Here is a 27,433-nt window from a genome sequence, read left to right on the forward strand (position 1 = left end):
AAACCTGGAGAGGCCCCCTTCCACTTCCCCCTCCTTGGTGGTTTTGGATGACCTCTTACGCGACAGTGTTCATGGGTTTATTGGCTCCAAATTGAGTTCATAATGCCATGAAATCCGCAGAAACAAAAGCCCTCTCCCCCGGCGAAGTGGATAAGTGAGGCTTAATACAGACAGTGTATTGATACATGGGTGTGTGTTTCAATGCACACTTGGAAGGGTATACACTGCGTGTGTGCACACGTTGTGCCAACTGAGGTGTGCACATACACGTTCTTCTCTGTGAGTGTCTATCTCAGATTATGGGCTTCGACTCCAAGGAGAGCTGAGCGGTTGGTTCTTGTCACAGGCGCACACACGCAGGATACGCCCAGATGCACACGTGCTCACATAATGGGCAGCCTGCCAAATAAGCAGTTTCTGAGAGGCCTAACTTTGGGTTGTTTTTAATTAGAATCCTGAAGTGCAGAAGCTGTGCACCTAAGCTTTCTTCTGTTTGTTTTATTACAAACTTTAATGAGTTTCAAAACACTTTCTATTGAGCTTGTGGCCTAGCTAAGTTGGAGGTCCGCCTGTTATAGTCCCAATTATCTCCCTTTACTTATGCAATGAAACACGTGTTTACTATGCCCCCATAGATTTAAGTGCAGAACGGCTAACATCAGCAACACCGTGGAAACTCGGCTTAAAGCCGTGCATTGCTTCTCTCTAATAGGATCTGCAGTGTAATTGTTGACGGGTTGTGCACATTAGAGTCATCATAATACAATTTTACTTTTAACTGATAAACATAATATATAGTTTTGGCAATGACATTTAGCAGCATTCAGTTATATAAAAAGCTCTTGGGCTTACGCAGTTTCTCCACCTTCAAGGATTTTTTTGCATGATTTAATGTTCTAGCTGATCTTCAGTCGGGGTTTAAGGAGTGCACGCAGAACAAAAAGTAATAACATTTTTATTGCTCGGATTCTACAGATTGCATGCATAGTTTGTGGAGCAGCTGTCTATTTTTGGAGAGGAGCGCATCGTCCTTTTAGTAGCCTTGCTTCTAATCTACAACAATCTCAGCATTAATTAAATATTTATCAGTTGCGTTAGCTTCGATGTGTATATTAATATGTGTAAAAATGTGAAAAAGTATATCTGCCAGAATACTGAACCTTTAGATTTGCAAGACAAACCATTTGGAGTTTTTCACTGGGTGAGATTTGACGCACTTAGCTTTGACTGTAGCAGACATGACGGTAACAACAGTAATAAACATTTCACCAAATGCAAAGGTGACACCTATAGTTGGTTCGGAGATATTGACAGAGAAAGTAGTTTTGTTGTTGGTGTTAATGATGTTGATGTGCAACCATCGTTTTCTGCAGGCTTCTTTTTGCTACTGGACCAGGAAGGAGTTCCATAACATGAAGCCCCGATGGTGCAAAGAGCATGAAGACTGGACGCTGTACCTGTTTTCTCCAGAGAATCCGTAAGACAGACACACACACACACACACACACACACACACACACACACACACACACACACACACACACACACACACACACACACACACAGTAGTCTTTTCATCCTTGCATTCATATCTTGGAGATTTACCCTAATCCTGTAGGATCACAGTTACTACACTTACACTAATCCTAACCCGAACCTAACCCCAAACTATTTATACTAAGACACAATGATTTACATTTTCAGCATTAGCTTGTGTCACCAAAGTGTGATTGCACTGGCAGATTTATGTCCCACCAGCATGAGTTTCACACACACACACGGATCCATATGAAGAATTCAGTCCGTTCTGTTGTCACCCTCTGCCATCCATTTTTCTGCTTACTCACTGGCCTATTCCTCTCTGGTTCTTCTTTTTTTAATTTAACTATTTCTGTCTCTTGTATTTTTTACTGAATTCTCACTATTATTTATTTGATTATCAGTTTTAATAAATGATGGATATTTTATTGTTTTATCAGAGTTGCGTGTATGTTTGTCTGTGTTTTTTTTAATTTTTTTAATTTACTGTTTTTGGGGGTTTTTTTAGGTTCCGTATGTGGTGCCAGAAAGTGATCTCTCACAGACTGTTTGACCACATAGTTCTAGTTTTCATCTTTCTCAACTGCATCACCATTGCTCTGGAAAGACCTGATATAAAAAATGACAGCACGGTAAGACACACACGCACAGCCAATACACACCAGGACTGTTTTATTTAGTTTCTATCTCTTATAACTGATCCTTAATTAAGTAAGAGAAACAGGCAAAATTTCCTCTGTTATATGTGATGCTTTGATGCTTTTTATCCCTTCCATTGTTACCTGTAGTAACAAAGGTTTCTTGCTTGGGCTTCACATACACTCAGCTTGTGCTTTAGTCTGGGTACTGGGGTCTTTCACTACATTCACATAGTAAAAAAGAAAGTACACGCTTTTTAAATTCTAAGGTTTTAGATATCTGCAAATAATGTGGTCCTTAACAGTTCTTAAAATTAGGCAAATACAACCTCAGATATGAGGTTGTCCATTAACAGTTAACACATTACATTAACAATGTCTTAGACTCTGCAAGCCTCAGTTAACATATCAAATGTTAAAGTTAATGAAGGTAGAGTTAGAAAAAAGCCAAAGAAGCGTGTCTTGTTTGGAAGGGTTGCCTGGAGAAAGGCTCTTTTCTCTAAAAAGAACATGGCAGCATGGTTTAGGTTTGCAAAGCTCCATCTGAACAAACCACAAGAATCCTGGAACAATGTCTCTTGGACAGATAAGACCAAAGTGGAGCTGTATGGCCATTATGCACAGTGCCACGTTTGGTGAAAACCAAACAGAACATATCAGCAAAAACACTCCATAGCGACTGTCAAGCACGGTGTTGGGGTGGTGACTTGTGCTTCTTTTGCTGCCACGAGACCTGGCCACCTTGAAGCCATTGAGTCAAAGATGAACTTTGTATACCAAAGTATTCTAGAATCATCTATCCTGCAGCTAAAGCATAGTCCAAATTGCTTAATGGAAAAAAATCTACAACAGAAAGGCTGAAAAAGAAAAGAATCAAGGTGCTACAATAATGTACTTGTTTTCAACTTTGTCAGCTTTGCCTTCATTTTCTATTTTCCAAAGTAAATTAGTAAAAGCAAAGAATTACAAAACATTTATTCACAATATATCATATTATGTGCTTTTTGGTGCTTGATTGATGATTATTTGCAGAAAGCTTAGAAAAAAATTGTCACTAACCGCTGTGTGAGGCAAGGAAGGATAAGACCCGAATGCAGGGCTCTCAGGCAGAACGTGAACTCAAAAACAGCTTTATTGCCAGATTCACAAAAAAACATTAGCTAAACTGGGAAGGAGCTAGAAACTAAAATAAACAGACAGCACACAGCATCGAGGGATGGCAACAGACAGAAGGAGATACAGACAATATTTCAAGAGGGTGTCAGGGCAGGAAACACCTGGGGAACACAGCTGAACATAGTCTGACTGAAGAGGCAGGGGAGCCACATTACATTACACATACAGGACAGATGACCATGAGAATAAAACAGGAAAAAGACGGACCAGACACAGGAAGACAGGGAACACAAACACTGAGGCGAGACTGACAAAAAACAGGGAGCGAGGGACAGAGACTTGAGCTTTATAACCAGACGTGACCACACACAGGGGACGCAGGGGAGGACCCACCAAGAGACTAATACCGACTGGACACAGAAGGGAACAAAATCAAACAAGAACTATGAACTACAAACATAACAAAACCGAACATTAGCATATCAATAGTTGGGTTGAAGACCCAGGGCCATGATAAAAATCATTTTATTAAAGTGTACAAGAGCTGAAAGAATAAAACTCCAGAGTTTAAAACCTTTAAAAAGACACATTTTAGACTGATGCTAGATACTCTGTACTCTGTAGTGTGATGTGGCGTGTGCTACATGGTATGTGGGCTGAAATATAATATCACTCTCTTCTTTAGGAGCGACATTTCCTGAGTGTGTCCAACTATATTTTCACTGTGATCTTCCTAGCAGAGATGGCCATTAAGGTAAGAATCATTTCCTTTTCTTTCTTCTGTAGATGAACCTTTTTCTATTTTCTACTGGATCTAGATTATTGTGATTACTGCCTTGTGTACAGCTTAATTTGTATTTTAATAATTCCCAGGTTGTAGCTCTTGGTTTCTGCTTTGGGAAGCAGAGCTACCTCCAGTCCAGTTGGAACATTCTGGATGGTGTATTGGTGTTTGTGTCTCTGATCGACATTTTGGTTTATCTGGCCTATCATGGTGAAAACAAGATCCTGGGAATTCTGAGAGTACTTCGCCTGCTACGAACACTTCGCCCACTGAGGTACATGTTGGATTTTCTTTTGTATGTGGATACTGTCTTCTCACCTTTTGGAGGGTTATAGTGTAGTGGTTTGCATATTTGCCTAAAGTACAAAAGATCCATATGTTGATCCCAGGAAGACACACAAGGAATCTAGAGTAAATATCTGCTGAATCATGTGCAAATTTGCAGTGCTACTTTATATCGTCAAAAGTATTTGCTCGTCTGCCTTCACACATATACACTTCACTGACATCATATTATTAATCCATAGGCTTTAATATGATGTCAGCCCACTCTTTGTTCTGGGAAGACTTTCCACAGGGTTTAGGAATGTTTGTGGGAATTTTTGACCATTCTTACAGAAGTGTATTTTTGTGCACTGGTTTGCAGTTATATTGGAACAGGAAGGGGCCAATCCCAAATTGTTCCCACAAAGCTGGGAGCATGGAATTGGCCAAAATGTCTTGGTAAGCTGAAACATTAAGAGTTCCTTTCACTGGAACTAAGAGGCAGAGTCAAACTCCTGAAATACAACCGCACACTTGGCACAGTGCAGTCAGACAAGTACCGTTCCCTGAGCAAACGCCAAACCCATACATTCGTCACTCTAGAGAACCCATCTCTAGTGCTCTAGAGTCCTATGGTCCTATGCTTTACAAACACTGCATCCGATGCTTTACATTGCACTCGGTGATGTATGGCTTGGTTACAGCTGCTCGCCATGGAAATCCATGGATAAAGCTCTCTTCACACTGTTGAGCTAATCTGAAACCACATGAAGTTGGGAAAGTTGGGAATCTCAGTGCACGATGCGACTCAGTATTTGCTAACCCTGCTCTGTGAGCCTACTACTACCGCTCTGCAGCTGAGTTGATGTCGTTCCCTGTAAATCCCACTAACACCTGACTGTGGAATATTTCGTAGTGAGGAAATTTCGCGACGGGATTTGTTCCACAGAGGTGACATCCTATCACGGTATCACGCCGGGACTCATTGAGCTCCTGAGAGCGACCCATTCTTTAACAAATGTTTGTAGAAGCAGTCTGCGTGCTTGTGTGCTTGATTAAATACACCTGTGGCCATAGAAGTGATTGAAACACCTGAATTCGATGATTTGGATGGGTGAATGAATACTTTTGTCAGTGTGGTGATGGAAGGGATCCCTTAGGAATAAGGGGAAATTTGAAAGTAGCTTTTATATATTGATGCACATGTGCTGGATACTTTTTTGTTGCTCTACCTTGTTTGGGTTCTAGTTTTTTAATGTGCTGCATTTATTTGTACTTGTGTTAAACATGTTTTGGTTTGCGTGTTCCAGGGTGATCAGTCGAGCCCCAGGATTAAAGCTTGTTGTGGAGACTCTCATCACCTCTCTTAGACCTATTGGGAACATTGTTTTGATATGCTGCGCCTTCTTCATTATCTTTGGAATCTTGGGGGTCCAGGTAATCACTGTTCCACAACACAGAGATGCCTTACACCTTTTGTTGCTTAAATGTCACTCAGTATCCAATCAACAATTAGCTTTTTGTTTGAGCATTTTTGAAAGAATGACAGTTAGGTGAAGTGTGAAAAGAAACAAGATGACCTGGTATTACCCAAGGACTGAGGGAAACGTATGATAATAATATGTTCTACAAAACTTCCCTTTATTTCTTCATTTCTGGCTTTATAAGCTACAAACTCTGGTACATAACATGTAAATGGATACCAAAATAGCCCCGCAGATAACTCTCTCTATGTTTTTCTGTTTCACTCTAGCTGTTCAAAGGGAAGTTCTACCACTGTGAAGGTCTGGACACAAGAAACATCACCAACAAATCAGACTGTCTGCAGGCTAACTACCGCTGGATACGAAAAAAGTACAACTTTGACAACCTGATTCAGGTAACAAACAATAGATTGAGGGTGAGATTTGGCAAAAAAGATGGGGCATGAGTGTGGAATCAGCACTGCACAATCTCACTGTGAGCTGTTTTAACTAACTTTACAGTACTGTACAAAAGTCTTGAGCTATCCCTCATTTTTTAATATTTTGTTTCCAAGGAGCAAGGATGAGTTTTTAATGAGGTTTTGAGAAACAGTTCTCCAGGCTTTCTGCAGAGCTTTCAGAGTTTTTCTTTGGACACTGCCTTATTTTCAGTCCAATCCTTTTAATTTTTGGTATCCAGTTGTTCCATAATTTTTTAATTGTTTTTGATAAATCACCCCTGGGGCGCCTCTGTCAGTGCGCCCCAGGGTGGCTGTGGCTACAATGTAGCTGCCATCACCAGTGTGTGAATGTGTGCGTGAATGGGTGGATGACTGGATATGTAAAGCGCTTTGGGGTCCTTAGGGACTAGTAAAGCGCTATATAAATACAGGCCATTTACAGGCCATTACCTTGCTGCATCTTCAGCAAATAATTACTTAAAAATGTCCCAACCTCTATGACATATTTCATGGTATTAATATATTATGTTATTATTATATGCAGAACAGCACAAAATCACCTAAGGCTTTTAAGCTTCTAGTAATGATGGAGAAATAGAGTTACAAGTCAGCATAACAAACTGATCACATGTGTAATGACTTCCTGTATTGTTTGTGTTTAATATCCAGGCTCTGATGTCTTTGTTTGTGCTGTCGTGTAAGGATGGCTGGGTTACCATCATGTATGATGGGCTGGATGCAGTAGGAGTGGACCAACAGGTAATGGTGTGAGAAATTGCTAAGCTGTAAAATTGCCTTGTGTCAGGTACACAAAAAATATCTTTGTAGTGTTAATCTACATCCACCCTCGAAGTGATTACTTATTCGTGGATCGTTTGAAGGTGACAGTAAGTCGTAGGCGGACGTTCCATGATCCAGTTCGCCCAGGAAATCCTCATTGGTAGTCCCTTCAGTTGCTCACTTCGAAGTTTAGAAGTTTATCTGAGATCCCAACCACTTCATGTTGCCAAATGTCACGTTCTCTAGTCTGTGGTTGTGACATCACTGCATATCGCGTCAAATGTGCACACAGCTTTAAGTGACAAAGAGAAAACAGTTTAAAAGGTGGAGCTTTCCCTGAACATTTTCTAGGGATTTGACCTGCTTCTGAATGTTGTAAGTGATAAGATACTGACAGTTTGGGTGCTGGTATCTCTTCTACTTGCACAAGATGATCAGAAGAGCTAAAAGTCCTGTTCTTTTTTGTTTTCAGTAAGAAATATGCATAAAAAACTGAAAAAGCAAATATTCTCTGCTGTCTTCTGCTTTCCTCAGCCTAAAAGGAACAACAATCCTTGGATGCTCCTCTACTTTATCTCCTTCCTGCTCATCGTCAGCTTCTTCGTCCTTAATATGTTTGTTGGGGTTGTGGTGGAGAATTTCCACAAGTGCCGACAGGACCAGGAAGAGGAGGAGGCGCGCTTACGGGAAGAGAAGAGGCTCAAAATGAAAGAGAAAAAGCGCAGGAGTAAGGAGAATGAAGGGGCTGGTCGGTAGTCTATTTTTCTGAGCACTGCCTGCTTTCAGAGCCTGAAAAAAAGAGAACGGGAATGAGAAAAAGAAACAAACAGGGATACATGTATATATGACAGACTGAAACATTAAAAGAGGGAGAATTTAAAAGACTGGCTAGCTCACGCAAACAGTGATCGATCACTGACAGGGGGCGTGGACTACATCAGTCTGATGCATGCAAATGCATGACTGCAGCCCTACTCTTACCCTTTTTCTAACACTGCATGAAAAACTTGAGCAGTTGTTTTAACCTAAAACTTTGTATGCTCACCCTTTAATTAATGGAACTGCCACCAGTTTAGTGTAAAAGTATTAACAGTACTTAATCTATTTTAAATACGTCTCAGATACCAAATTTAAATACAACAAAACCTGTAATAAGCTAACTTTTGTTTTTGGTTTCATTACTTTTAAAAAGCACCTTTATAACACTTGCTGCATGTGAAAGTAATTAACCGCTGCATTTCTCCAGATGTCTTTCGAAATTTTGCTAGCAAAATTTGAATTGGTGAAATGCCAGTAAACCCCTCCCTCCTTGCGAATGCATGTGCAACACTGACCATGAAATGGTTCTTGTCATGGATAGAAGAAGAAGGATATTTCCTGTAAACACGCTTTGACTGGCAGACTCAGAAACATAGCAGACACTTTGGCTGCTATACCTGTAAACACCTTGGGTAGCTGCGCTGTTAGCATATGTTAAGTTACGTAGATAAAAATTGTTGTTTGTTGCACCTTATAGCTAATGCAAGGACATGCTGGTAGAAACATCAGAAACACACCACCCACTGCAATCATGATTCAAAGTACTGTACAGTCACAATACAGAAGAGTATTTCATTTAGGGACTTGATTGTGAATGAGAGAAATTTGTAGAAGTATTTTGTCTTATATTCATTTACGTAATCGCAGAGTTACATTTTAAGGCAGTATATGGTGTGAGCAGAACACAGCTATTTCATGTTCTAATGGCACCATGTCTCACTGGTCTAAAACTGCTCTTGATAAATGTAATATAAGCTACTTGAATGTCTCAGAGGAATGAGCCTGTTCATAGGGATTTGGGCATATGATCAATCAAAACTCACTGATCAATCAAAAAACGAATGTAGTTTTAGACTACTGAGATTTTTTTTCCTGCAAGTATTTTAGAGAAAAGTGGCTCCAGTGTTTGTTCAACAGCACCCCCTAATTCTCAAACTAAAATCTTAAGGAATTTGACAGCAATATTAACTGATTAATTTGAAATTATTGAGCTCAATTTAAAGCGTTTAGATTATTGCTAAAGCAGTACAAGCTGAACGATCTCATTTGTTAAAGGATGGTGTTGTTGAACATACCCTGCACAGCCCCTCTAAATCCTAGTTTTAAAAAGAATGGCATGAAAGCATGCAGTCGATGCATAGGGCAGGGCATGGTATACGTGAGAGTATGTCAAAGACATTCACATACACGTTCGATAATTACAGTGGACATGTGAGTATGCAGTCTAGTTTGATAACAAGCACATATAAATAGCCAGGGTCTCATTTGTAAAACACTTGTTGTATGTTGGCACCGTAACAAAAATGTATAAATGCACACAAAAGCAAAAAATGCCATCCACCAAGATATCAATTTGGATTGGCTTCTTCTGTTCATACACAATGTAGTCCTAACCTATGTAAGCATCTGTGATCCTTGACTGGGTAGTGCTATCTCAAACAGCAGCAAGTTTCACACTTACAGAAATGAGAAAGTTTAATTAGCGTCAACATTCTGACTATTAACCTAATATTAAATATGTAAACATGGCATTAACATGCATAACCATAAAACATTTGAAACAGCTAGTTAGCATTGGTAATGGTATTTTCAGTGCCACTGGACTTCCTTAATCTGGCTAAAAATTGGCTTATGTTTCCTCCTCCTCTAATGTCACTCTAACTTTTGATTCTTAAGAGTGCAACATGCACGGCACTTGCTTATCATTACGTATGCACAATTGAGGTCAGAGGTTTACATCCACTTATCGTAGGCATGAATTTCATGGTAATTTTGGGCTTTCAATGATTTCTTTGAACTGTTCTTTTTCCAGGGTCGAATCATTGTACAGCACACATCTTTGACCACTTAAACAAACAAGAATTAGGTGCACAAATATATTCATACATCCCCACTAATATTTGGTGTCTCTAAGCAATTTGTGCTTCGACCAGATGCTTTTGGTCACCGTCAACAACCTTCTGGCATAATGCTGGCAGGATATTTAACAACTTGTCTTGGCAGAGTTGGTAGAGTTTATTTTTATTGATTGGTGTCATGGCGCGGACTCAACTTTTAACACATGTACAATAGGGTTAAGGGCGGGGCTTTGGGAAAACCATCCCAATAGCCTAATGTTAGCTTGTGTTATCCATTTCAATACTAGCTTTGATGGATGTTTGAGATCATTGTCCTTTTGGAACACCCAATTATATCCAAGTTTCAACCATCTAGCTGTTGATTTGAGGTGAATTTGAAGAATTTAGAGATAGTCTGTAATTTCTTCCATCTTCAAAGCATGATGATACCTCCGCCATGCTTGACAGCTGGTACAGTGTTCTTAGGTTTGAAAGCCTCATCTTTACTCCTCCTAACACACTTCCTGTCATTTTGGCCAAATAGCTCAATTTATGTCTCCTGACCATAAAACTTTTCACTTGGTCTAAACCCTGTCAGTCCATTGTGATGTAAAATGAATTTCACTGTGGACACTGATGCTGGTGTTCCAGCAGTTTCCAGTTCACTGCAGGCTTCAGTCTTAGTGGTTCCCTGGGTTATTCCTCAACATCTTAACCGATTTCCTCTCATCTGAGGGTCAGAATTTGGATCTTCTTCCGGATCTTGGCAAATTGGTGACATATTCAAGTAACTTGTACTTAAGTGCAGTTGTTTAAAGGGATAGTTCTCTGCAGAAATCTATGGTTATTTAGGAAAAAGAAAGCCACAACTTGTGTACATCTAGAATTCTATTTCTTAGATCTTCTCTGAGTTCTGTGGACTTTCAAATTGTTTCGAGTATTGGTCAATCCAATCAGTTCTGTCAAACAAAGAGAACTAACAGTTGTAGTCAATCACGATCACTAACAAGAAGCTGAAAGGCCTTGGTGTTTGTAGAGCCTTCAGCACCTTTATTAAAAGATTTAAGTGAGTGAATGTGTATATTTGAGCTTTTATGTAAACTTTTGTGGATTATAGAAAATCAAAAATAAATTCAGTGATGTGTGTCTAATTTTAGGTTTTTTTTTAAAGATGTATGCGGTACAGTTATTCCACCCTGGAAAAGGACAGTTCAGGTTTCACGAAAATCCATAAATCCCCATGATGTTCGTGTGGATGTAAATTTTTAAGTAGAACTGTACGTGTGCAAATTTACGTACAAAAGTATTTTGAGTAATAATACTAAATATGTGATCCCTTTAAAAAATGAATACATGCCATAAATATCTTAGACTTCGTGTTACTCTCATGTCCTCACTTATTTAAACAAGCCACACAAGCAGTAGCATGCACATGCTGTTTAAGGAACAGGGACAAGGGGAGCACCACCGCTGTGAGTAAGTTTACAATTAGAGGATCAGTGGGTCGCCTGGTCTGCTCAAGGGCCTCTCTGGTGTGACATGCGTACCAAAATAGCAGAATCTTATTAAGGCACAAGCATATTTTGGTGAATAAAGTATGAAATGGAACAGCAGTGGTGGTTGCCTTCTCTTTGCCCCTTTGCCTTCCGGTGCACACTGCTACACATACAACACTTTATCTTCAGACAACAGTTACTCACCAAAGTGAGTCTCTCTGCGTGTTTCTTACTCTGTCTTTCATATATTTGTTTGTTCCTGAATTTTTGTGATCCAGAGGCCAAGCTCGGGCGCTACTATGACGACTACTCTCCCCTGCGTCTGTCCATCCACTCGCTGTGTACCAGCCACCACCTGGACCTCTTCATCACTTTTATCATCTGCGTCAATGTCTTCACCATGAGCATAGAGCACTATAAACAACCAGTGGTAATGCGTGCCCTTACAAACTTGCTCAAATGGAAAATGTTGTGAAAGATGTCTCAAATTAATCTGTACGCTTCTCCTTACATTCAATCTGTGCACTCAGTATTTAGGAGAGGTTCTGAAGTACTGTAACTACGTGTTTACCTGCATCTTCGTCGTTGAGGCCCTCCTCAAACTTGTGGCATTTGGCATACACAGGTTCATCAGAGACAGGTAAAGCAATGAGAATCTCTATAGCATTGTTTCCCACTAAAGTCAATGTAACTATCTCGCATAAAATGGTTACAAAAATTATTCCCTACTTAATGTGTAAATTCCTGCCTTCCTTATTTTCCCACAATTGTATTGAGAGCACTGGGTGGTCAGGGTACTTATCTTTTTCAGAGTACCCAGGTGGAGCGCTATCATGGTTTGCCTCAGTGTTTTCCCTACAAAAGAGATTAGTGGGTGGGCTGCCCATTAATCTAAACAGCCTCCTCACTATTTAGCATCAGCAGCCAGGCAGCAGCAACATTTCATCTTCTGTTCCCATCTGTTCTCCTTTTCAGCTAACTCACAATAACCTTTAAAGACTAAGAAGGAATTTGTATTACTTTGTTGTTACAATCACCCGCTGGTACTAGTTGAATATGCTGCATGAGCGATGAAAGAGAAGCACTGTATCTTGTGTCTTATTTTTTATTGATTAATTTTTTTGCCCTTTTCTTTTCTACCCGACTAAAAAATATTCTCAGGTGGAATCAGCTGGATTTAGCTATAGTGGCATTGTCCATCATGGGCATCGTCCTGGAGGAGCTGAAAATGAAAGGCACATTACCAATAAATCCAACCATCATCAGGATCATGAGAGTGCTCAGGATAGCACGAGGTACACATACGCTTACCAATCTATCCTTGCTTATGTTGTACACACTTACATCATTTCACTCTGTTAAGTTATCCTAAATATTCTAATAGATCTGGCATCAAAAAGAGGATCTCAGATGTAGATAAAACAGTTTCCTACTAACCCTTTTTCACAATTATCACAGTAAAACGGCTGTTTCAATGTCTCTCTGCAGTGCTGAAGCTTCTAAAGATGGCCACAGGGATGAGAGCTCTGTTGGATACTGTCATGCAAGCACTGCCGCAGGTAAACATGGACTCTGTAATGTCTCAACCACAAAAGAGTGGTTTTGCTTTTTTTTTCTTATTTATGAAAACAGGGTCAGGATATGAATTTTGTTCAGAATAGACAGCCCTGAAAGATTTATGCTTTTTAATAAATATTTAATTCCAGGCGTATCCTTCCACATTACAAAATTCATATCCTAACCCTCAAGTGTGTTTGTTTCTTCAGATTTTCGCCGGCTTATTGCACATCACATTTGGTTTTCTTAGTAAATGTGCCTTATAATAAATGGCACGCACACTGCACACAAGAGGAATTTTATCACAGAGTCAGTGAGTTCATTAGTCAAATGGATACCCGTGCACATTTTTGCCACCGATCTTGTGATTTCTTTTTTTTTTTTTTTTTTTTTGAGTCAGACTGTTCCTCCCTTGTGCTCCTTTTTGTGCTTTTGCTATTTTGTCAATGCACCCACCATTTTTTTTTAGGTGTGTCAGCAGATGTCGCGGATGTATCTCTCTGTTATTGCGTGGCTCAAATCTTAGAGGCAAAGAGCAGCTGTGCCAAAGATTATGATGTGTGTGCAGTGACAGACGTTGTTCTGCTATTTTCTAAATGTCAAGTATTCGGATATAACCATCCCAGGCACAGAGTGCACGAGGAAAGATTTTTAGAAAATGGAAAAGGAGATGAGACATGCTGGTAAATGATGGCACGATGCACATGTAGTCATAGGAGGTGCACACTGTCCAAGTTATTTTTGAATTTTTTGATTTTTAAGCGCGCAAGGGATTTCTCCATGCAATGGGTAGAAAAGGGAAAAAGAAGTATTTTATGCTAATGCATAAATAAGCATATGTGGTATCAAATATATGCAATAAGACAAGAGCACTCAGAGAGCACATCTCCTCTCAAAAAGAAAGGGCTGTACTAAAACGGTGATGTTTTATGAATTCTTTTTATTACAACATGCTGACATCAGGATGTTTTTATAACAATATGCTGATGTCTGACCTTTAACACATTTATAGTGTTTTTTATTGTCTTTACCAATATAACTGGGACAGAGCTGGCTGATTTGGCTTCTATAAGCTGAAAGAAGTTGTGACTTTAAGATATTTTCATGCACTGTGTAATTTTGGAAAACTTTCTGGTGTCATTGTGATGTCATGGGCATTGTGTTAATGTACAGCTCTCCCCATGCCCATTCACATGATATATTACTTGATATGGTTTCTTTAAATGTTTTTTCAAGGTCAACTTTTACCTTTGGCACAAACAATAAAGGTCAAGGTCAGATCCCTGGAAAACTGAGGTGCTCGTGCCAAGCAAGGCTTGTTTTTATTGTTTTACCCATTTGATGTGATCTTGATGTGATTTTCACCTAAATGAAACCAACTTGTACCATCACACAAAATATGAAAATGAGATCTTGGAAACTGTGGATGCTACACTGCTAACAAACAGACAGACAAACAAATGGAGTCAGTTATATACTCCCTCTCGATTATATACTCCGGAGACAGTGCCTTCTTGTCCCTGGATCTTTAATGTTTTAAATGGTACTGTTGTTTTTTTGCAGAAGATATCTAACATATTTTGGGGTTTGTTTTTTTCTTTTTCCTTCCAGGTGGGAAATCTTGGTCTTCTCTTCATGCTGCTCTTCTTCATCTATGCTGCTCTGGGAGTGGAGCTCTTTGGCAAACTGGGTCAGTCACCAGCAAGAAAAAAACAAAACAAAGACACACACACACACTGCTCCACACACTTTGCCAGAAAAGGTTTTTGAGTCCAAGCATCACTATTACAGTCACGATTTGCGGCAAATTTCCCCCCTTTTTTTTGTATCCTCCCTTCCTGTTTTGACCAAGGAAAGATCACATTTGCATGATCCCATTTATTTACATTATTGCTTCTTCAATGGATTCACTCTGTCCAACTCATTTTGCCTGAGTTTGTGTGGGAAAAGTGTTAGAAAAAAGAAAAAAAGGACTTCTGGGAAGATGAAATGAAAAACAACTTTCTGATAAAGAGGTTGCTTTCGGTGAAATGTTATGATCCTCTGCTACACGCTGGGAATAGAAGATGATGTCTGTTTTGCCGATTTATGCAACATGACCCATCTTCAGCTTTTGCAGAGATTTTTATGAATGTTTGGAAGTGCCAAGCTAAATGCTGATCCATGCCTGTCAGGGTGAAATATGTTTTAACTTTGGAAGTTTTGAAGGAAACATCGTGGCACAGAGCGGTGGAGAACAGGAACGTTCCCTGCATTCACGCCAGTAAGAAAAAGCTAAACCTCATCTTCGAACTTACTTGCGTCTCACACAACCCTTGTTACATAGGCCGTCGACAAGTCTTTAGTTTTATTATAACATGGTGTTTTATACATTTTCACCATGGAAGAGGAATTTAAACTGACCAACAATTATGCGACTAACTGACAGATCTTAGATAAGCGTACGTTGGCAGACTCTGTCCAAGGTATCTGCCCAAGGCTGTGTAGATAGGATGAGGGCACAGGGGGCTGAATGAGTGTTTAAATGTTAATACAGTTCTGGCTTCATGTCATTTCAGGGTCAGGTGTTTTCAGCATAGCTTGTAATTAACATATTCCAGTGTGGATCTGAATCTAGATTTAATAATTTATCTGGTAGTCTACACCCAGATGAATCCCGATTTCCAGTGGGCAGGAGTTAAAGGAAGATTACCTGAGAAAGGTAAAACAAAGGGGGTAGAACAGTAAATGGTCTATACAGGAGCGAGCTCCGACTGGGAGGAAAGAATATTTAGTAAGGTGTGAAAGCAAGGAGACATTGACTTGAGTGACTTAGTAGATCTCATTAGTTTTCCTCATTAGGTCTAATTAGGTCTAAGTCACCACTGTTAGATGAAACTCTCTCTCTACATATATATATATATCTTTTAAATGAGTTTTCTTACAATCTGATCTTGTGAAATAAGTTTTTTTACGTCTAAAAATATGTTTTTGCTAATGATGTAGACATATTAAAGGCGTACACGTGAAATACCTGCAGTCCAAAAAAATGAAAAAGTCAGATGTTTAACGTTTGACTGAATATATTTGAACTGAAGCTGCTTTTTCTGAATTCTCAGCAGCCTCTGACTCAGTCGTCTCCCATTTGTTAGAGCCACAGCGAGCGTTTCAGTCTTGCATCAGTATATGCAAGACTTGATTTCATTACAAGTTACGCAAACCTTCCCTATCCATTTCCTCTGTGCTACACTCTCACATTGTTTAATCCTCTTATTTGTCTCCTGGTGACTGATGCTTAGAATAATAAACATGGTACATAATACTCCAAGGGATGTGTTATTCTTCTCAAGCATGCTGTTAATGTGACCTCAGGTTTGAGGCAAGGGAGGATATCTTCTGGTGGCTATTCTCTTTCTGTAAACAGGGCCTCGAGAGCTTTCTGTTAAATTGACCCAAAGACTGTCCCCTGGAAGACTTTTCTCATTCGCTGTCCTGTGCCACGTCCATAGGGAGACGCCACTTGGAACTAGTTTACTCTGCATTTATATGATTGAAGAAGTTGTATTTTGTATGGAAGTGCGGCACGTTGTATTTCTCGTCTTCTTTTCATCACCATGTTTATAGCGCAGCTTAATTAACGTCTTCTGTTTGCTTTGATTAGAGTGCAGCGTCGACAACCCATGTGAAGGTCTGGGTCGTCACGCAACCTTTAGAAATTTTGGGATGGCCTTCCTCACACTGTTTCGAGTGTCCACTGGAGACAACTGGAATGGGATTATGAAAGTATGAACAGACACACACACAAACGCACTTGTATGCACAACATGAGCTCTAATAAATGATGACTAGATTATCTCATAACCGCAGAGAGCGACGACCTCGAAAAGCAATTATGAAATGATAAAGTAGCTTAGAGGAGACCAATGTCAAAACTTTCACATTTTGAGTTTTACTTTATTAAAAAATGAAATTCTGAACGACACAAAAATGTGATCGTTTACAAATGATGTGACAATGTCATGTGTTTTTCTTTTTTTTAAATGAATTATAATTTTTAGGTATAGTGTAGAATCTCTTTAACAAGATCATGTTAGGGAAAAGGTGTCAAACACAAGGCCTGATGCTTAAAAAAATGACATGTTTGTTGAAGTCACACACCTTTTTTCTAATATTAAGATATTATGTGAAGGATTAAATGTGTAAGTAAACTTCTCCACTCAGGCTCGTAAGTGGCCCACAACATAAGCAATGCCTCTTGAATTCCAGCAGAGGGCGATGCCACACAGTTTCTCTTTTTAACCACTGCTTTAAAAAAGGCACTTTAAAGTAGATTTCTGTCTTTGTACAGACAGTCTGTTTTATGTTGTGTGTAAGAAATGTACGCGTCTGTCAGTTTGGCGATTTTTTTTGAGCTAATTCAATATAAAAACAGGACGTGATTTCATGCATATACCTTTTAGGAGTGATGGAGAGTGGGGGTTGTTTAACAATGTGCAATGTTTTTATTTCTTTTTTTACTGATTATGAACTACTTACATCATGTCTATGTGTGTGCTTAAATTTGTGTTTCTTTGTTTCCTGAAGTTACAAATGAGTAAATGTGTAAAACTGTGATGCTTACAAAAGTCTTTGCAGCTGTGGATGCCCAGCTTTTTCAAGTGGTGACTGTGATTCGGTGTCGAGGTAAAACTCTCTGCTTCTTCATTTTCTCTTCTTTTTCTTTTCAGGACACATTGAGAGAGTGTCGCCGGTCTGACGAACACTGTTTACCATATCTGCCCTGGGTTTCTCCAATTTACTTTGTCACCTTTGTGCTCATGGCCCAGTTTGTTCTGGTCAATGTGGTGGTGGCTGTTCTGATGAAACATCTAGAGGAAAGCAACAAGGTGCAGTAACTTGAGTACTATCTCTTTGGTTTTTGGCTTTTTAAATGCACAGATATTAAGTAGATATATATTTGCAGGATGCTAAAGAGGATGCGGAGATTGATGCAGAGATCGCCTTGGAAATGGATAGGGAGAGGGATCGCAGACTAAGCACAAATTCCAACAACAGCTCAGTCGGAGGGACCTATGTGGGGCCATGCTCAAATTCACCTGAAGAGGTAGGAAGACAAAACTGTGCTTATTAGCAATTGCAGCAGTGAATTTAAGAAAGCCCAAGCTATGATGTGTAGACAACTGGGTCTCCAAAGTTGCAGCTCTTGTGGGGTGTTCTCAAAAGTGGTCCAAGGAAGGAACAGTGAACAGATCACACGGGTAGGCCTTCACTCCCCACGTGCAATCTGATCCAACAGACGAGCTACTGTTGCATCAAATAAAACTACTGCTGACCTTTCTGCCGCCTCCCAAGGTGTGTCACTTACCTGGGGAACACCTGGCACCAGATGTACTATGGGAAGAAGGCAAACTAGCGGAGGCAGTGTGATGTTTTGGGAAACCTCAGGTCCTTCCATTCATGTGGGTGTTACTTTGATATGTACCTAAGCACTATTGCAGACCATGTACAGCGTTTCACAGAAACAGTACTTCCTGATGGCTGTGGCCTCTTTTGGCAGGATAATTGGGCCTGTCAAAAAGCAACAATGGTTCAGGAATGGTTTGAAGTGCACAAAAATAAGTTTGAGGTGTGGACTTGGCTTTCAAATTCCCCAGATCCCACTCCAATCAAGCATCTGTGGAATGCGATGGACAAACAAGTCTGATTGCTGGAGGCCCCACCTCACAACTTAGAGGACTTCAATGATCTGCTGCTAACATCTTGATTACAAACACCTCAGCACACTTTCAGGAGTCTAGTGGAGTCTATGCCTCGATGGGTCAGGGCTGTTTTGGCAGCAACAGGGGAAACTACACAATAATAGAGAGGTGGTACTAATGTTATGCCTGATCGGTAGAAATGCAATATTACGAATAAAACAAGGTATAAACATATACTTTGTTATTACATCTTACTGCTGGGTTACAGTCTTTTAACAAATACGGAAACATTTAAATACATGTTTTGGGTTGTGCATAGAGCTGGCATGTAATTCAGCCCATGTTTCTCAGAGCCTGATGAAAAGATGACAAACGATGCTCTCCTTTAACCTTTACCTTTAAGATAACTTTAAGAGACAGTTCTTTGAATTTGTGCGTGTGTGTGTGTTATTTTCAGTGGTTGTCCGTACACTATCTTGCACCAGAAAGATGCCACAGACATGGCATTCATATTTTTACCTGTCTCAACCTGCAACACAGACGTCAGTCATCAGAATCACGCAGCGCTCTATTCTTTCTTTGTAAAAACTGCAGCTGTTGGTTTTAGCACTGAGTGGTCTCTGTCTCCCCCTGCAGGAGGAAGAGGTGCAGTACAACAACCAGAACCTGCTGTCATCCAAGATCTCTGTATCCAGGATGCATTCTCTGCCAAATGACAGTTATATGTTTAGACCGGTGCGACCCGCCAGCGCCCCCTACCCTTTAGAAGAGGTAGACCTGAGTCCCCAACACCAGCATTCAGGTAAACTAGATGTTAAATACTAAAATATTGATTGTGAGAGTAGCATCGCTTTATTATTGTGAAGTTTTGGCATTTTATTTAATCTGTGTGGTAAACAGACAGAGACACAGTTACTAAATTTGTTAACTAAACTTCACAAGGTCCAATTCAAACTAGTTAAAATAAAAGACTGAGTAATGTTTATCTCACATAGAGTCAACCTTATACCTATCCTACATAATGTTATCTTTTTTTCCTGTAGTTTCACCTTCTGTGTGTTTAAAAAAGAAGTCAGAACATAAAGAAACAATGCTCAGAACACATCTCTAAGCACTAACAAGAACTGTTTCATTTGCAGTCAGAATCTAATGGCATGTTGTGTCCAGGCTGTGGACAGGCCCAGCTCTGTCCTAAGGTACTTACTGTAGTGGATGAGTCGATACACGTGAATACCTGCAACTTTCACACAGGCTCATCTGCTCAGCTGTGAAATGGCCGAATACTAAACTATAGTGGTCGTTGTCTTCACAGTCAAGTTGCAAAGTCAGAAAAGTGCATATGTTTAAAAATGTGCAGTCATCACTTCTCTTTTGTCTTTTGGTTATTGTCTAGTTAAAAACAAAAAAATGCTGGGATGCTGTGTCAGTGATTTGATTTGATTTTCATAAACCTCATATGCAATCAAAAGCACACAGATGATGAAAACAGAGACATTTAGTTGTCTTTTTGGGTTCTCTCTGTGTACTCCGGCTTCCTGATTTCGTCTTCTTCTGTTTTTTTGTTGTTGCATATTTTCACACTTAAATGTTTCAGACAGACAGAGATAGACAAAGATAACCTGAGGAAAACAAAATGCCGTTTTTAAATGAATATTTTGTGTATTAAATGAAAGAACTCTATCTAAACCTACCCGGCCCTGTGAGCCAAAGTAACTGCCCCTCTGTTAAATCATGAATTGACAGATTAACTGCATTTTTTTTGGAAAGCTGGATTCAATTTTAGTAGCCACACTTAGGCCCGAATACTGTCAGACCTGCTGAATCAAAAAATCACTTGAATAGATCCTGTTGGACAAACTCAAGGAGGTGAAAATATCTCAAAAAGCAACACATCATTTCAAGATCTAAAGAACCAGCTGAGAAACAGTCATTGGCATCTGTCAGTCTGGAAAGAGCTACAAAGACATTTCTAAGGCTAGCTTAGATCCATAATCCACAAATGGTGGAAACTTGGAAGAACTGTCACTTCCAAGGGTGGCAAAACCAGTTATTAAGTTTCAGGTGTAATTACTTTTTCACACAGAGCCAAATCGATCCCTTAATAAATAAAAAATAAATCATTTAAAAACTGCCTTTTGTTATTACTCTAGTTATCTTTGTGTAATATGAAAATCTGTTTGATCTAATAAGTGTTACAAATATGCAAGAAGTCAAGAATGGAGTAAGTACTTATTCACCTTTTGCACAGCATCCCAGCTTTTGTCAAAGATGTGGTGTTTTAAGAATAATATTTTGTCATGTGACTTTACAGCTTGAACTGAAAATATCTACTTGAAATGAACTCGTTTACGCTCTGACTAACATTTTATTGTTTTATTTCTATTATATCTGCACACCCCGGTTCGGTGAGCCTTAATGCTCTCTGCTGCAGGTTCCAGAAATTCTCCTAGTTCACTGAACCTGTGTGTGCAGATCACCTGAGAGCCTGGCTACACAGTTTCACCACACAGATTGAACATCTGATGGATGTGGTCTCTTGTGCACTTGACACCTGACACATTAGAGCGCTATATTCTGTCAGGACCCTAATTTCCCTTGGCATGGCGCAGTAGAGACAAGTGAAACTGTTACTGTAACCAGGATCTAATGTGGAATTTTACATGCAGCAAGCTGGCCTTCTGCGACTGTTTCCCTGAAAAGTCAGCTCGGTGCTGCTGCTCAGCATACAGTGTAACAACCTACTGTATGCGCTAATGATTTTTTTCTTCATCCAGGAAACACTTTATTTTGATAGCACATTTTAAAAAGCAAATTTTCAGCCCAGAAAACTTCTCCAGGCTTCATATCTGAAGCTGTTATTTATGACCACATCTTCCACTTAAACTTTTATTTGAATGGCTGTTTGTAAGATCCAAATGTTCTATCATAATAAAGTGTTAGCGATGTCATACTTTGGCCATGACTCTTGAAATATAATGCTTTAAAAAGAACAGAAAATAACATGTGTTTCTTTATGCCCAGCTGTGCACGTGTTTTCTCCAGAAGTGCATGTGTTTCTGTCATTTTTGTGTGTGTGCCGTGTTCTATCACGTTTGACTTGATGACATATATGCTTTGCACATGTCTCCCTGCAGTCTCAGTGATGTCGGTCCACTCCCAGCCCTGTGAGAGCCACTCTCTGCTCCAGGTTCCGGACATTTCCCCCGTTCACCCTCGGTCACCTCCATCCCTGTCTCTTCCTCGCATCGCCCCGCCAACACCCAGCCCCTCACCACAGGCCCTGCATAGGCAGGTGAGAGACCCCGTTTCACGCTTATACACACACACACACATACACACATTTCAGCAGCTTCTTATACCCATGCGTTCTGCTTTTCTGTTGCAGGTGGCGGTTAAAGTTGATTCTGTGGAGTCTCAGGGTTTTGAGCAACAGGAGAGGACCAGCTCAGTCCATCTGCCCCCCCTGTCCCCTTCACAGCTACCTCCTCATCCATCCTCCTTGTCATCACCCCTGCCTGCTTCTCCCTCCTCCCCCTCCGCCTTCCCTCGCTATCGTCCTTCTCCTCTTCCTCCTCTGCTGTCTTCCCCTTCTTCTCTTCCTCCGCCACCGTCCTCCCCTTCGCTGCTTCTCCCTCCACCTCCCTCGCCCCGCGCCCCCTTGAGGCCTGCCAGCCTCCGGAGACCAAGGCCGCCCTCCGCCATCTCCCTCTGTGACCCGGCCGACGAGGAGGTGTATCACATCACCAGCTCTGCTGGCCACAGGTGGTGGGACGGGGAGGGAGGTGGGACGGAGAGCAGGGTTAAAGTGGGCCGCAGCCACTCCCTCTCCCCGTACACCTTGCCGTCTGCCCTCGACTCCTACTCCTCCACCTTTTCTCCTCCTCCTCCTCCGCTGCCACCATCCTCGTCGAGGAGCGCACTGAGCCTGCTTGGAGCCGGACTGAAGGACCGCGACTTCAGGAAAGGCTTCAGCATCGACAACCAGGGCTTCCTGGACAAGCCGCCATCACTGAATGCCGGATACGCCGACGACCAGCGGCGTCACTCCATCGAGGTTTGCCTCCCAAGGGCTGGAACAACCAGCTCTAACGAACACTTCACAGAGGAGGCCTACTGGCTGGAGAAAGGCGGTCCTGTGAGGGTGCAGTCTGTCAGGAGCAACCACAGAAAGAAGAAGATGAGTCCTCCATGTATATCCATTCACCCACCCTCAGAGAGGGAGCACGCTGAAACCGCCTCGCCCCCCAAATTATCTGATTGCAGCACGATGCTGAGACGCAGGACACCCTCCTACGACTTGACGCCACACATGCAGTCAAATACAAACGCCCAAGACGCGTCATCAGATGCAAACACGCAATCTCCAATGCACAGATCGCTAACGCCTGTCCATGTTCCTCTGCGAGCAAACTCGCCCACTTGGGCACTGGCTCACTCGCGACCGTCTACCCCAACACGCACTCAGACACACACCCCTCCCCACGCCTACACGCCTACACACCCACACATCCCCATCAGCCCGAACGTCTTTATCCAGCCTCACACCCCTCTTGTCCCAATGCCTTTGTCACAGACACGCCCTGTCTCCCCTGCTGCGGGGCACATCCCCCTCCCTCAGTTCACCTTCGACCAACCGCAGTCCAGATACATGAGCGGCCTATCAGCTGGCATATCAGACACCGACACGGCCACCTGCTCTTCCCCTTTCGACGGCAGACTGGGAAGCGGCGCAGGATTCAGTGCAAAGAATCGGAGGACCGCCCAATAAACACCAGTTGTTTGATTCTGGAGGTGAATCTGGTTTTAAATCTCTGAGGCTGGAGCAGCGGCGCCTCGGCTAACCTCAGCAGAGATGGGAATAAGAGGTGTTTCTTTTCAGTTGTTTTTTTGTCAAGATGAATAATGAACAGACATTGATTACTCTTTCCAGAGAGAAGCTGGTACAGACTTGAATAAGAGACAATGGATCCATTTGTTTTAAACCCAGCTGGAAGGACAGCAGATCCACAGCTGGAGGCTGTATCAGGCAAACAGTGCTCACTGTACGCGGTGTGTCGGGGACTAATGCAGATAACACACCAGGACTAAAGCCACCTAACTCCGTAGCCAAAGTTTTTTTTCACACACTGTCCTCACCTGCGCGAGCCAATCAGGAAGCAGCGTCTGGCTGATAACCTCTGACCTTTTAACGGGAAGAGGTTTGTGAAATGCGAGCGTAAGGGGGGGAATTGTGGGATATGCAACTTCAGGTTTTCTACAGAAGTTCTGCTTGCCCCTCCTCTGCTCCTCGGATCACATTGATCAGAGCAGAACTCTGTATGTGTGCGTGTGTGCGTGTGCGAGCGTCTGAGTTCTCTTACGTGCGATTACTGTCAAATCTGTTGTTGTGGAAGTCGGCCATGTAGTTCTTACGCCTGTAAACGACAGAGAGGAGGAGCAGGGCAGAGCTGTAGTGCGTGTGTTTCTCTGTGTATCTGTGCAGTGTAAATAAAGGAAAATACTGTATTTGGTGAGGTAAAAATAGCTCTATCCATATGCACATATTTTTATAGAGATCTAAAAATGTTTTTTGCACACAAAATTTGAATTTCAACTTTGCTCGTTTCGTTTGTTCTCCTCCGTTGTCCTCTTGTGAATGTATGTCTCTTTTCAAAGAGCGAGGGAAGCCGTGAAGGAGAGCGCCCCTCTCCTCTCAGCCTGCCAGCTGAGGTCCGAGGAGAGCGGGTTTTATTTTTCTATTTTGAAAAAGAGATCGAAGAGAACAAGGGGGGGGAGGGTGTGTGTTTGTGTGTGTGTGATGTGTTTCTGTAGTTTTGTCTCAGATTTCTATGTAACCGGTGTCTAAATAGGTATCAGTCTTAAGAGTATGGGCTCAGTGATGCGAAGCATTTATAGAAAGAGCAATGTGAGTATATATTTGACTAAGATGTGCTAATTAGTTCACGCGCCCTAGCTCCACATTCAAATTTGGCCGTTATTATGGGCCACATCCCTGCGGGGAGTTTAAAATCCAGAAATTTCAGGGCAGGGAAAAAAATAGATTTTTTATTTGCTTTGATTCATTGAAATGAAATGAATCATGGCTTCACTGAGCCTCTCCTCTAGTGCTGTTTTCAAGCTGGATCAGCTTCGACACCTGTGTTTCTGTACATCTAAAGACAACCAAACTAACTAACTTACTAAATATGTGTAGCCAGAGTGCAATAATAATATATACTTGTGGAAAATATAGTTATCATCCACATTACATAAAAACAGCCACACTCTTGTATTCATACTGTAGAACTGCTAATACATGCTATAAACCCATTTTTTTATATGACGATTGAGAATAGCTCTCTCACTCTGTCTGGTGTTCGTGCTTCTATAAGTACTCGTACCCTGAGTGTGGCTGTGCTGGTGTGGGTGTGGCTGGAAGCGACGTTAGGTACTGTAGATTTCTCCAAAAGCTCAGGCCCACCCACTGATGGGGTTACTGTAAACAGAAGAGGGATCCGCACCTCTGCCGAGGACTCGACAAGCCATTTATCATTCTGCTTTTTGTTTCTGTCCTCACTGACCGGCACCTCGCAACTTCAGACACATCGGTTTACTGACGCACCGGTTTGCCACATGTCACGTGGGCCATGCGTCCAGGAGCTTCATCGAGGAGCTGAACGTTTTCTTCCTTCTGTCCTGGCAGAGCACAATACGTAATTGATTCTGTTATGTGCACGGTGTGGTTTGGCACACATATACACACACTCACACTTGAAGCATCCCTGTAAGCTTCATTGGTACAGATACCCTTTTCCAAGGCAGCTGGCTTGGAGGGTGTCTTTATTTTATTTTTATTTCTTGAGGGGGGGAGGGTCAGCGCACAACATGCACAAATCCTCAGTAATCTGAGTGAAAACCAAAGTGCTCCCATATCGTATCTGTAAACACGTAAGGCTCCGTTCTTCGTGTTTGTGCAGATGAAAAGGAAAGAAAATCAACCAAACAAGTATTTATGATAGATTTGTGAAACAGCTGATCAGACAATTGCTGGAAATTTGCCCCCAGTCTGTCTCAAAGGGTACTAAATAATTAAAAAAGAGGTGATTTTTTTTTCTTTTTTACATTCATCAGATGCATAAATTACTTTGAAAGTCTGCAAAAACTTTTGTAAACACAGAGCCAGGAATGAAATCAATTAATAAATCTCCTTCTACATTCTCTTTGGCTTTCCCCTTTACCGAGCAGCACGTGTGTAGACAGACAGGTTTGGTGTTAAACACCTTTAGACACCGTTAAACACAGGGTCTCCTTAAAGCTACAGTTGGCAACTGTGTAATCAGGTGGAAGGGACACACACACACCAACAATCCCCGAGTAAATGTTCCCATCTTGCAAAGGCAGAATGTAAAGCTCCTATAGGTCTTTTGGTGCCAGTCCTCGTTGAGCTCTGACACACAGGAGTACAAAGCTCACTAAATGACGTCGCAGACGGCCACAGTTAGTTATTCACCTGCTTCAAATCCTTTTTAAAAAAAAAATCATTTTTGAGTGCTTGAACACGCTGCTTCGTCTCGTTTCCTGTCCTCTTCCTGCACAACACCGTCAGCAACGGGAGGTTTTAGGTTCTCCGTAGAAAACCCTCTTCTCTAAACGGTATCGCCGTATTAATCGACACGGTTCGGTAGAGTGACTGTATAATTGTTCTTACGATTTTGCAGATCTTTGGATCTGAGTATTTAAATCCTGTTTTTGAGGAAACAGTTTTGACTATTGCATGTTTTGGTTTAAAAAGAAGACGCAGAAGAAGAAGAAGAAAATAACTTTTGGGAAAGAATCATCTGGATGTTTTCGAGATTTTGATATTTGCATTTTCAGATGTTTCCATTTGTAGATCGACTACCTAATTGCACTGGGCTCTTAATAATTGGTATCTGATAAAATACTGATTAGACGACCCTATTCTTTATTGTCCAATGCAGTACTGGGTGGTTATTTACAGTGTGAGAACAGAGCTCCTCTTTATACAGTTTTATATAGAGAAATGGAAACCTGGTTGGTTCTGTTTTCTTAAGAACCAACATTATTTAATGTTGACATGAACTTTTTTTTTCCACTTCTCCTCCAGGTAATCTAAACATAGTAGAACACTGGTGATGGTGAAAATATTTATCTGATGTATATTTTATGTAGGAGTAGCCTCGGCCCTGATGCTCTGTAAAGGACTGATCAGCGTAGTGGTTCATTTTCTTGACTAATATCGAGCTGGTCCGGTGAAGGCGATCGCGCTCCTCACACGGCTGAACCTAGAGAGCAGCAGAAGGTTCAAACTGTGATAGAACTTGACTTTGATGAATCAGAAGCCTTGTTTTCTCTTTCCTTCCTTCCCTTACAACCCTTCACCGACTGACCCAAGCACCCCCACCCCAACCCCCCCCTCAAGCCTTACAAGAAGGGGAGGAGGTGCATGTGTACTGTCTGTCAGAGGAGAGTCAATGTGTCTGCAATAATAAGCCCCGCCCCCTTGCCATTACTCCTCAAACGGGGAAAACGGGAGGGGACGGGATGGTGTTTAAAGGCTCGACACGCAGTTGGACTCTGTTGTATCGTTGATAATTAATGTGCGATGACCAACCATTGTCCTGAAGGATGTTTTCCTGTCAATTAAAAAACTGCATTTTTAAAAAGTTCCTGACAGTTTTGTTTGTTTGGGTTTTTTTCTTCTGTTCATTGTGCTTATTTGCCCTTTAATAAATAATTCCTACTGTGTGTGGGCATGAGAGCCGGACCAATAAATAATCCAGA

At 41.3% G+C, this 27,433-nt stretch overlaps 1 protein-coding gene across 3 annotated transcripts in view; it reads left to right on the plus strand.

Annotated features, from left to right (window-relative positions):
• cacna1ha (calcium channel, voltage-dependent, T type, alpha 1H subunit a) overlaps nucleotides 1-27,315 on the plus strand; it is a 130,594-nt gene extending 103,279 nt beyond the window's left edge. The window contains exons 20-38 of one of the 3 annotated variants that reach the window (XM_026165462.1): nucleotides 1,374-1,477; nucleotides 2,048-2,171; nucleotides 3,979-4,047; nucleotides 4,167-4,351; nucleotides 5,652-5,778; nucleotides 6,095-6,220; nucleotides 6,935-7,024; nucleotides 7,580-7,793; nucleotides 11,696-11,847; nucleotides 11,948-12,057; nucleotides 12,579-12,712; nucleotides 12,906-12,976; nucleotides 14,586-14,664; nucleotides 16,615-16,736; nucleotides 17,681-17,839; nucleotides 17,917-18,057; nucleotides 19,289-19,454; nucleotides 19,792-19,848; nucleotides 21,787-21,802. In XM_026165462.1, the coding sequence (XP_026021247.1) occupies nucleotides 1,374-1,477; nucleotides 2,048-2,171; nucleotides 3,979-4,047; nucleotides 4,167-4,351; nucleotides 5,652-5,778; nucleotides 6,095-6,220; nucleotides 6,935-7,024; nucleotides 7,580-7,793; nucleotides 11,696-11,847; nucleotides 11,948-12,057; nucleotides 12,579-12,712; nucleotides 12,906-12,976; nucleotides 14,586-14,664; nucleotides 16,615-16,736; nucleotides 17,681-17,839; nucleotides 17,917-18,057; nucleotides 19,289-19,454; nucleotides 19,792-19,802 (2,184 nt within the window). In that variant the 3' untranslated portion in view covers nucleotides 19,803-19,848; nucleotides 21,787-21,802. Of the gene's footprint in view, nucleotides 1-1,373; nucleotides 1,478-2,047; nucleotides 2,172-3,978; nucleotides 4,048-4,166; nucleotides 4,352-5,651; nucleotides 5,779-6,094; nucleotides 6,221-6,934; nucleotides 7,025-7,579; nucleotides 7,794-11,695; nucleotides 11,848-11,947; nucleotides 12,058-12,578; nucleotides 12,713-12,905; nucleotides 12,977-14,585; nucleotides 14,665-16,614; nucleotides 16,737-17,680; nucleotides 17,840-17,916; nucleotides 18,058-19,288; nucleotides 19,455-19,791; nucleotides 19,849-21,786; nucleotides 21,945-22,037 lie in introns of those variants that run through there. The other 2 variants (XM_026165460.1, XM_026165461.1) reach the window with 2 other exon arrangements.
• The last annotated feature ends 118 nt before the right edge of the window (nucleotides 27,316-27,433 follow it).

Source organism: Astatotilapia calliptera, chromosome 4 (assembly GCF_900246225.1).
Source record: "Astatotilapia calliptera chromosome 4, fAstCal1.2, whole genome shotgun sequence".
Taxonomy (NCBI): Eukaryota; Metazoa; Chordata; class Actinopteri; order Cichliformes; family Cichlidae; genus Astatotilapia; species Astatotilapia calliptera.